Source organism: Fistularia commersonii, chromosome 22 (genome assembly GCF_037954325.1).
Source record: "Fistularia commersonii isolate RoL2024-O1a breed Wild chromosome 22, RoL_Fcom_v1.0, whole genome shotgun sequence".
NCBI classification, from domain to species: Eukaryota; Metazoa; Chordata; class Actinopteri; order Syngnathiformes; family Fistulariidae; genus Fistularia; species Fistularia commersonii.
In genome coordinates, this window is record NC_141305.1 from 7,040,001 (window position 1) to 7,051,530 (window position 11,530).

The 11,530-nt window shown below is 39.5% G+C and overlaps 1 protein-coding gene across 1 annotated transcript in view; it reads left to right on the forward strand.

Moving 5' to 3' along the window:
- The window catches only part of LOC147221548 (uncharacterized), a 124,150-nt gene extending 114,114 nt beyond the window's left edge, over positions 1-10,036 (forward strand). Inside the window, exons 42-51 of the mRNA XM_086169208.1 lie at positions 847-935; positions 1,041-1,178; positions 2,947-3,070; positions 3,775-3,819; positions 3,992-4,063; positions 4,174-4,321; positions 5,470-5,526; positions 5,860-5,943; positions 6,415-6,574; positions 8,422-10,036. Coding sequence (XP_086025334.1) covers positions 847-935; positions 1,041-1,178; positions 2,947-3,070; positions 3,775-3,819; positions 3,992-4,063; positions 4,174-4,321; positions 5,470-5,526; positions 5,860-5,943; positions 6,415-6,574; positions 8,422-8,704 — 1,200 coding nt within the window. The 3' untranslated portion in view covers positions 8,705-10,036. The remainder of the gene's footprint in view (positions 1-846; positions 936-1,040; positions 1,179-2,946; positions 3,071-3,774; positions 3,820-3,991; positions 4,064-4,173; positions 4,322-5,469; positions 5,527-5,859; positions 5,944-6,414; positions 6,575-8,421) is intronic.
- Positions 10,037-11,530: the final 1,494 nt, after the last annotated feature.

Below are 11,530 nucleotides of genomic sequence, written 5' to 3' on the forward strand. Positions count from 1 at the left end.
CTGAAATATTGCAAGCCTTATATTTTAATATTGCTGATTATGGCTTACATCTTAAGAAACATCTTTGAAACCTCGTTTGTCTTGTAGCTGAGTTGCGAGTTACCGTGTGGAATTTCAGACACGACTGCTAACTTTGCGCTTTGTGATGAAAAGTGCAACTCCATTCCCGTACACACTCACACACACACACACACACACAAATGGAAGCTGCCTTTCTTTTCCACATTGGCTAAAAATAAATGCAGGAGTTGATCACAGTAATTGGGCAATTAGCCTTGATGGGGGGAAAAATAAAAAAAGTATAAAAAGGAGGCTTTGACTATGTCACTTGCGATGTTTCAGTCGTATATTGGGAATGAATGGACAGCCGGCAACCAATCAGAATGCGGCATTCACCCGGGCTTTTTATTCCCCCTTATGTCTTTCAACCTCTTACTTAAGCCTGAACTTTTTTTTTTTTTCCAGCTCTGAATCGTCTCGTTTCCGCTGAAAACACATTCACTCACGTCTGACTTTTCTGCCGCAGTTTCTTTTTAACATTTTCCTCGTTGGCTCTTCATCCGGCTGCTGCGTGTTGTCACTCGGGGCGTGATTGGCACTTTTTTTTTTGCCTCTTCTGCCGCCTGAATGTGGTTCGAGCATCAGAGTTTGGGATGCATTTTATTAGAAGCAAAAGAAGCAGAAGGCGCGGTACCTTTAGGGTTTCTGAAAATAAATCCAAAATCCTGTGCTCATCCGCAAATCACTTTTTGCTGTTAAAGGGTGTGAGGTTTTTGACTTGAGCTTTAGAAACCTAACATCGACCTTCATCCTCCCGCTCTTCCTCCTCTTCTTCGGACGTTTCAGCTCGACACCGAAGCGGCCGACATCCTGAACGAGCTGCAGATAAAACTCAACACCGTCTTGGACAACTTTAGCACCATGTTCGCCAGGAGGTAGTGCGCACACACACACACACACAGACACACAATATTCCCGATATTGTAATGTTCCCATCATACCATGCCGGACCGCTCAGCGACTTCCTTGGTGTCGCCCAGCTTCCAGTCTCGGATCAACGGCTGCATGCGTCAGACGGCAGAGATCCTCTACCAGATGAAGGGCCCTCCAAACCACAACACAGCGGAGGCGGATGCCGACACCATGCTGAGGCCCCTCATGGAGTTCCTGGACGGGAAGTAAGTCACACACACACACACACACACAAGCATACCTACAGTCAATGCAGCAGGCGGAGAACCTTGTCTGAATTTTTAGTGTTTTCCAATAAGATCATCAATCAACGTGATTGCGCCGCCTTTCCTTCCAGCGATTTTCAGAGGGCGACCGTGAATCTCTCGAGACGAGAACCACCCCGAGTTATTGAGCCCATCGCGACCGAAGCCCCCGGAGCCGTTTGTCTAGCGTGACTTTTAGGTCCAAACTCACAGAGCCCGGCCCGCAACTTGGTGTTTAATCCTTTCCCTAAAAACTTGATTTCATTTCTCCTTTATTTAGTTTTCTTCTAATCCGATTGCCCGTTGAACGACATGTGGCCTTCACATTCATGTCACATTCCGGTATTTTCGGACATTGATCCCGCCTTCAAACCCAAAATAGGAAGTTCATCAAATTTTGCTTCTGTTTAGGAATTACGCTTTTTTTCTTCCAGGCTGCCACTCTTGTCCTGCAATAAAACACCTGTTAGCAACCAATGCTAATACCAGGGGATATATTACCTCATAATTGCAGACTTTTGTTGTTTATGAGCTGTAGAAGTAAAAGGTGGAAAGATGTGTTCAGAGACACCGCAAGAGAGTGCAAAATAGCTAACAGATTTTTTTTAAAAAATAGGGAAAATCCCAGGCCCCAGGATAGAGCCCTGAGGGGTGCCAGTCCACAGGGACGCCCAGGTTAAATCTGATTAATGCCGCAATGTCAGTCATCTTCATTGTCAATTTCTCCACATTTACTAGACATACAGAGGAATCAAGATGTTTCTCACAATTCCACAGTGACTCGACATTTACATAATAATAATAATACGGTGCAAATTATACAATAAAATGCACTGTTACATTAAACATTGAGCTATGAGGTATGAAGTGCATGCAGATACAAACGACTGGTAAGGAGAAAAGATGCAAACATTTGATAGCATGAAGACTGAAATGTATAAATCCTCACAGTTGGACATTTGTCAAAATGCAACTGGCTTAGGAATTGTCTGAAAAAAAATCATGTTTTTCATCCATCTACAGTGTCCCTTCAGATACAAATTGAATTTGTTCCAGAAGTGGGTTCGTATATTGATTGTTTTCATATCTTAAATTAGTTTTCCCCATTTAAAATAACAGAAACCAAGTTAATTCATTTAGTATTTATAATTCAACTTGTGCTTAATTTCCATAGAAAGCTTCTTTTTGGATTCACCACTCACTATCTTAGCGCCCGTGATTATTGTAAAAAAAATATTATTATTATAAAATAATGCCAGACAGGAGATAGGAACGCGACACAATATGCATACTGTACGTAATTACACAGACAAAGTGGCCGAGGGATGCTGGAAGCTGCGATGTGTTCTACAGGGTGAGTGCAAGCGGCGCCAATTCAAAAGACGGCGGCATCATGAAGTATATTCAAGTTGCATGAGCTCGCTGTGCACGTATCACGCAAATTTCAAATTTGATTTTCTCTCTCTCGCATTGGTATCATGGATTTTTTTTTTTTTTTCGTATTTCAAGAATAATCGCACTTCTTATCGTAAAAAATTTGGATATAAAAGTCATTCGTATCTTAACCGGCCACTGTATATGTAATATGAATATAGAGTACCAGCAGAGGTTTTTGTTTTTTTGTACAGTTTAGTACAAAAGGTCAGTAAGTAATACCAAAATGGTATATGGTACGATATAATGAATCAGCTCGCTGGCAGAGGAGTGCTAACTTAAATTCTCCATCCAGTCTCAGTGTCTTCGCCGACATCTGCGAGAAGACGGTGCTGAAGAGGATCCTGAAGGATTTGTGGAAGATCGTCTTGGGAAGCCTGGAGAAAACCATCGTTCTGCCTCAAAGCAACGATAGCCTGGTAAAAACGAATGGGGAAAAAAGGCGCAGTGAAAAAATGAAAAAGTCTTTTAGACATGCAGGCTTTATCAACTTTACATCAAGACCCTTATTTAGTTGCCATAGTGATGAGGTGGATTTCAGTAAACTGATAAACTGTAAAGTGAAAGTTACTTCTATTTTCAGATTTATACTTTTGACAGTTAATCACATCAGTATTTTGGGGGGGGTTGTTGTTTCAGCAAACTTATTTTATTTTGACATTTTTGAGACTGTCAAATCACCAGAAAAAGAAAAGCAAAAAAAAGTTAGAATATTCATGTCAACATTTATGAAAATAAAACAAATATGTAAGGGAGATAAGTAATTAAACTTTAAGATGTAACCAAAGCCAAATATAAAAAAAAATAATAATAATTTGAAATGAATTAATTAATTTGCCTTAAGTAAGACAAACCATAGAAAGAGAAGAAATTTGATTTTAACTTGTTTTCGCCAGTTAAGCAGCAGATCTTACATTTTGCGTATCTCTGCCGCCTTCTAGTGGTGAAAGTCAGCAGTGTTTCTCCCTGGTGCAGGCCTGAATCGACCAATGAGTTCAATCCGGATGTTTGTCTCGTTTGGTTTCTGTGTTTGTTCAACAAAATAAATCTAATTTCAAAAACAAGTTAACAAAGTTGCTCACATCTTAACAAACCAACCAACTAACTAACTTTCCCTCCGCAGGGAGCACAGCTCCTCACAGCGGCGAAAGGACTGTCCAACCTGAAGGTAACACACCATACACAAAATACCAAAATACAGGTGTCTGTCAAAGAAGTGACTTGGTGTCATTTCAATTTTAAAAATATATCATTTTCATTTATTCATTTAAACCCAGGTTCGAGTTTAATGTTTTGGAAAGTAAATAAAATTCGACATCTTCCTCTCCACATCTCAACAGGGAGGAGGTGAAGCAAAAACACTGACACACAAACAGTGCGTGATTATCGACACCGGGCTGGAGACCATCAAGGTAGGCCGAGACGCCACGGCGACCGTGTCAAGCCTCGACGTCCGTTATTCTTCATCTCATTCTTTTTTTTTTTTTCTTCTGTCCCTGGACGCGGTGCTCTGTGGTCTTAGCAATATTTCCATGCCGGAGGGAACGGGCTGAAGAAGGCGTTCGTGGAGAAAAGCCCCGAGCTGGCCTCGCTGCGTTACGCCCTGTCTCTGTACTCGCAGAGCACGGACGCTCTGATCAAGACTTTTGTCACAACGCAGCACTCGCAAGGTGGACCCACGTGCAAGCGCACAAACACACACTAACACACACACACACCCATATGAAAAGCTGTGCAAAAAACACAAAAAGGCACATATCCAAAACACATATATATAGGACTGTCTCGGAAAATTTGAATATTGTGAAGAAGTTCTTTATCTTCTGTAATGCAATTACAAAAACAAAAATGTCATACATTCTGGATTTATTACAAATAAACTGAAATATTGCAAGCCTTTATTATTTTAATATTGCTGGTAATGGCTTACATCTTAAGAAAACTCAAAAATCCTCACTTACTTACTTACTTTTGTAAAGTATTTTTTTGTTTTTTTTTACAGCATAAAATTAGGATATTGTAATAAAGTTCTTTATCTTCTGTAATGCATTTAAAAAAACAAAATTTACTTTTTCATGATATTCTAATATTTTGAGATAGGATTTTTGAGTTTTCTTAACATGTAAGCCATAATCAGCAATATTCAAATAATAAAAGGCTTGCAATATTTCAGTTGATTTGTGATGGATCCAGAATGTATGACATTTTTGTTTTTGTAATTGCATTACAGAAGATAAAGAACTTTATCACAATATTATAATTTTCTGAGACAGTCCTGTAAACAACACGCTCAGGATAGAACCAAGCACAAGTGTGCATGCACATGTCTACACGCATGCACGTCCCAGCTTACACACACATACATGCACCACGCACAAGGCGGACATGCACTTACACACTTGGTGCTAGAAAGTACATACAGTAGATGTGCACAAATATACACATGCACACACACACAAGTGCACAAGGGAATGCATGCAATAAGGTAGGAACATACATGTATGCATGCGCACGCACACATGTCAAACACATATACACACACAGCAATCACAAGGTGGACACACACATGTACTAACGTGCTACTGTCATTGAATGGGGACACGAACACACATACATGTGACACACAATATTCACACATACACGCACACACGCAATAAAAACAGTGTTATATCTTCACACACACACATATATGCAAACCATTTCATGTTAATATGTTCACACATCATTCTGAGAGATGGCTATACTCTCTCTCTCTCTCACACACACACACACACACACACACACACACACAAATATTCATTATGTGTCTCTGCCCCAGTGCATGATGGGATGGGCATCAGGATCACTGGCAACGAGAAGATCCGACCTGATCGAGGCAAGTGTCTTCTCAGCTTCCTGTTGCATCGTCCCGCATCACTATTTTTAGACATTTTTATTCTCAGGAGCGCTGAAATTAAAACAAATTTAGAACTCAAGGAAATGTAACAACACAACTAGATTTTTTTTTAATGATTATTCATTATTTTTTGGAATTTCCTATTCGTTGACGATATTTCTTCTCAAGCATCTGGTGGGCTGAAATTTTTTTATTCTTAGCTTCATTAGATTGCCAAATAAAACGCCCGTCGCTCCATGATGGTCGTGTATTTGTATGACGAGGGAGGGGTGTTTCAGTCACGTGACCTGTGTGCGTGTTGCTGGTCCGCAGGGTCGGGGGTGGAGAAGCCCATCGGCGAGGCTGTGCTGCAGATCGACATGATGCTTGGGAAGGAACGCAAGGTGGCCGTCAGAGGTGAGACAACCGCACAAACCCCAGGGAGTAAAGCATTAGAAAATTAATCTTATATATGGGAATCATCTCATGGTGCATTCTTCTGCATCCTCCTAAGGGCCTGAACTGGGCTTTGAGAAACTTTAAATAAATTAAAAAAAATCAAATAAAAAATAAATAAAATAAAAAAATAAGAAAATAAATAGATAAATAAAAACCTGACCTCTGAAGAGGGCCTGAACTGGGCTTTGGGAAATTTTAAATTAAAAAAATTAAGTTAAAATTTGAAGTCTATTTTTTGGTGTCTGGGAGATTTGTGTAATTTACCGATTATGAAACATTAACAGACATCAGAAGTCGTCCAATGCTGCTGCAAAACATCTGACCTGAAATTTTTGGTTTGGATGCCAAGGAAACTTTTAATTTCTTGTCATTTTACCAACAATATTAATGTAAACAAACTAACGGTTTCTTTGTCTTTTTGCGTCCCAGTCATTGCAGTCAACGACATGAAATGGCAAACGTCAGGAATGTTCCGGCCTTTCGTGGAAGTCTCCGCTGTCGGGCCCTTCCTCGCTGACAAGAAGCGCAAGTTCAACACTAAATCCAAGAACAACAGCTGGACGGCAAAGTTCAACGAATCCTTCCAGTTGTGAGTCTGACAAAATGTCAACTGGCTGAGGAAAAAAAAAATTATAAAATATTTTTATCTATCTGCAGTGGTCCCTTAAGATATCAATTTAATTCATACCAGAAGTGGGTTCTTATGTTCATTTTTTTATCTTAAATTCATTTTCTCCATTTAAAATGATAAAAAATGAATTAATTCCAACGCCTGCAGTGCCACTTCAGAAGATGCACCGATGTCATGAAGCGTATTCGAGTTTAGGGAGCTCTCTTGGCGCGTACCGCGCAAATTTTAAATATTGATTTTCTCACTGTCATGTTTGTATCATGAATTTTTTTTCAGATTTTAAGGATAAAATTTGCTTGAATCACACTTTGTATCTTAAAAATTCGTATATAAAGGGATTCATATCGTAATGGGACACTGTATTGATATCTGGATAGTAGATGTTCAAAACAATTGCATTAAATTGAGAGATATTGTCAGCAAATGAAACAAAATTCACTGAATTTTCAGAAAAAAATATCAAATTCTTTAAAGAGGTCCTTACAAAAAAAATTACATTTGACCCCAGAATTTGCTGAAAATGACACGTAATTAATTATTAATTCCCAAAAAATAAGGTGGGGAAAACCCTTGTAATTTGTCAAAAGTACAACTGAAAGTCTTTTAGAAAATATCTGAATAATACCCAGGAACTGGTAAAATTATTTAAAAATATATACTAACTACCTGTGAATTTGTCCCCCCAAAAAATGTAATTAAAAATACAAGTACAAATAAGAACACGTAAAAAAAGATATTCCAAAATGATAAGAGGTGTTGGGATCCGGTGTTATGAGTCTCCACCAGAGGCTCTTGTCAAGCAGCAGCCGAGCAGGAGGGTGGACTCCCGCAGGCGTGCAGTTCACACCTGAGGATCATCGGGCCTCATCAGGCTGAGCGCAACGGGACCTGCCGTCAGCCTTTTGTGCCAGATTGCTCGGTCATGATTTTTCGCAGGTGCCTAACCCAAATGTAAGCACACTCTGAGGAGGGAAGGCATATTAAGGGGTTTATTTACAAGGGAAGCGAACCGATGACTGCGCTGAATCCAGGTTACCTCTGGGGGTGTGTCACTGGAGTCTCAGGAACTTGCGAGGAAAGGTGAGACGTAGAATTCTGGACTCAGGGACTAGGAACTAACTAGAAGAAAGGCAATCATAGTCGTGGGAGTCTCAAGAACTAGTAACTTGCAAGGAAATGTAAGACGTAGAATTATGGAGCAAGGAACTTGCAAGGAAATTTAAGACGTAGAATTATGGAACTAGTAACTTGAGAGGAAATGTAAGATGTAGAATTATGGAACTAGGAACTTGCGAGGAAATACGAAACGCCGAACTCTGGACTTGGGAACTAGGAACTTGTGAGGAAAGGTCAGACGTGGCATTCTGGGCTTGGGAATGAGGAACTTGCAAGGACAGCTAGCATAAACTGGTCGGGGAGCAGGCCGGTCGGGCGCGGTGGCTCGCATACATCAACATGGGAAGAACTCGGGAACAATAAGGAGGTAATTGGTCTTCCCGCCAAGATGACTGGAATCCAGGAGAGGGGTTCGTGTGGCGGTACCCGCTCTAGACCATTGATCTGGCAATGAAGGGATGGTAGCAGGCTCCTCTTAAGCTTAGCCTGCATGGCCGCTGCTTGACAAGAGCCTCACAACAAGAAGTATGTGAGACGGTTGGGATATAAACCAAAATTTCTGTTGAAAATGTGTCAAACTGTTAAGAGGTGATTAAATAAGAAGTTTGTTTTTTAAAAATCCCAACTATTTCGTCCCCTGTTGGTTTATTATGTGTAACCGCATGCTTGTTACCTTTTCCTGTCTGCAGCGTTTTGGGCAAAGAGTCTCCGGACTGCTACGAGCTGCACGTGGCGGTGAAGGACTACTGCTTCGGTCGGGCGGACCGGGTGGTCGGCGTCGCCGTTGTCCAGCTGCGCGACGTCGCCGACCGGAAGACGTGCGTGTGCTGGTGCCCGCTGGGGCCCCGCGTGCACACGGACGAGACGGGCATGACGGTGATGCGTATCCTGTCCCAGAGGCCTGCCGACGAGGTCGCCAAGGAGTTTGTCAAGCTGAAATCTGAAACTCGGCCGGCAGAGGAGGGAAGATGAGGAGCGGTGAGGAGAAAAACAAGGGTAGAGTCAAGGACATATTGTTGAGGCGATGAGGAAGATTTCATTGTGAAGGGTCAACATTGCTCAAATCAATTAATCAATTTGCACCTTGATTGGTTATTTCGTTTTTCATCTGAGCGCCTTCACTTTCACATCTCAGAAGCAAAACACGATGCCCTAATGCTGATCTAGGGGGCTCACTGATCCGCCCAATGGCAGCGGGCTGAATTACACTCCTTACAAGTATTAATTTATGAACAAAATATGAAACTGACCGGAATTCTGTCCGAAGTATAGAAGTTGCAACTTGACCCAAAGTTGAAATAAACAAGTCATTGAGATTTTTACAATCTCAGAAAACAAAGCTCAGAAATGGTTGATCAATACAAGGGGATAGTTCCCTTTTAATTATCAATTTTTTTGATAAAAATCCTCTTTCTTTGTCCCTTTTTGACCTTAACGATCAAACTGAGCCAAACGCTTGTTAGTGTCACAATTTTCTTTTGCTTTTTGGTTTCCTGAAACTAAATTTGGGGATCACTTAGTGGATAGGGAGTAGAAGAAAATGCATTTTAGATGGCACTGATGTGTTGCTGCAGCAAGGATTTATAGAAACTGTAGCTCAGAAACACCTGCCCTCTGAACTTCAGCCTCTTGGATGAGGGGCAGCACTGATGGACAGAAGGAATTTGTACAGCACCCCCTTTCTGAAAGGTCTAAAAGTCCAGCTTATCTTATTTTCCTTTTATTTTTTTTTAGCAGCCTCAAATCCAGTGTTGGACTTTTTGTTTTCCACTGGAAAAACTGAAGTGATGCACCTTTGGGTCAAATCGCTCTGTTTACAATGTGCCAAGGACTGCCAAGTGCTCTACGACATAATAGGTTTAAAAAAAAAAGAAAAGAAAACAAGCCTTTGAATTAATGTAGAGATATTTGGAAAAGGTTTGCTGCCGTCTTAAACGACCCTTATTTCACTGCACTTTTACCAGATATGGAAAAGAAAAGGCCTCTTGTTGGGTTTTTGTTGGCGAATTGTAAGAACATACGCAACTTTCCAAACAATATTAACTTAAAATTCTATAAGTGCATGAAGGGGGTTGTGTCTCCATGGCTACCTCCTGCACTCTGGTTTTCAAAAACAAACTCACTGTAAGTTTTCTACAAAATAAAAGCCCTAGCCACCCGGGCGTCAGCATGTATACTTTACTGTAAAGGAAGTGAATTAGAAGTGTGATCTTTTTCATGTATGTAATGTGAAATATGAGAAAATGTATGTAAAGTTATATCATTATTCAAATGTGACATATGTTGAATATAATTGCAACAATATTTTGCATATAAAACATCAATGAAACAAAGGAGAGGGGTTGGTTTTTTTTTTGTGTTGTCTTTGGGGAAAAGGTCAGTCTTTTATTTTTATTGCTCACTTTGATATTTTCGATAATTTCCAAGGTTCCCGTTTGTCACCACTTTATTTGTGTATCCTTTTTGAAAATGTTTCCTTTTTTTTATACTGGACATTTTTTTTGATTCTTCACCTAATTTCTATTTAGTTTTTTGTTGTGGATTTTTCATGCTATTTATTTCACAATTTAGGGTTCTGGGGGTTTCTTTTGGGGGGGTGGCAGATTTTTTTTTCTCCCCTCTGTTTTAAGCTGTTAGCTTTAGCTTTTTCGTGTCTTGTTGCCATTCACAGAATATTTGATTTTCAAAAAAAAAAAAACTGGAAACTGCTAATGTCTTTAAAATAGAATTTTTTCCAAAAAAGATAAGACAATAGTGTTGGTTTACAGTGATTTCTGTTACCTCGTTTTTCCAGTAGGGGGCGCAAACTCCCCTCTTGACAATTTCAAGAGAAATCCTTTGACAGTAATATAATCCAAACTATAAATGTCGGATTTATTTGCAGGAATTTGTGAAATTGCCACGTTTCCACATTCATCAGGGGCCACAATTCCACACGCTTGTTATCCTATAATCAATATTATGGTCTGGAGAGAAAACAACTTTCATCAAGAGCCAACACTTGAGACCATAGGTTTCTATTCTTTGTGCATTTTTTTTAGCTTGTAAATTTTGTGATTAATTTTGGTAATTTAGAAATGATCCATCCCTGTAAGAACTCCGACAGGCATCATTACGGCTACAACCATCATTTTCTTCATCATAGTTATCACTATTATTTTAACCATCATCATTACATTATTTTTTTGTTTTGGTTGACGTATTTTCATTTCCAGATTTACAGAACCATGGTTCTTTGTGTGTGTGTGTGTGTGTGTGTGTGTGTGTGTGTTTTCTCCATGTTCTCCCACTTGGGTTCTCCCTGGTTTCTCTGTCTTATTCTGCAGTCCAAAAACAGTCCGTCGGTTTTCATTGAATGAGAGAGCAAACGATTGGATGTCTTTATATGACTGACAGATGACTTCTTTGAGTAAAAAGACACCTGAAACTCAGAATAAATAGAAAGCCCTCAAGAGATATTTAAAATAACATTTTGAAAAGAATTATATCAAAGATTAGTGAAAGAAAATCAGCAACATCATCTCAAAAAATGAAACTTGATCTCTGAATTCAATTCAAGTACTTTTGACTGTGTACCCTAAAACCTCACTCTAATTAGAAAATTGGTCTCATGTATTTATTCATCTTCTTTTATTCATTTTTTTCAAATAATCTGGACTTCAATTACATCTCTCCATACATGTTTTATTTAGCAAAATCAATTGACATTTTATTTCAAAGAAGAGAAATAAAGCTACAGAAACATGATGACATTTCGAAATCATAAAAAAACAAATGAAAAGAACTTTATGTACAAAT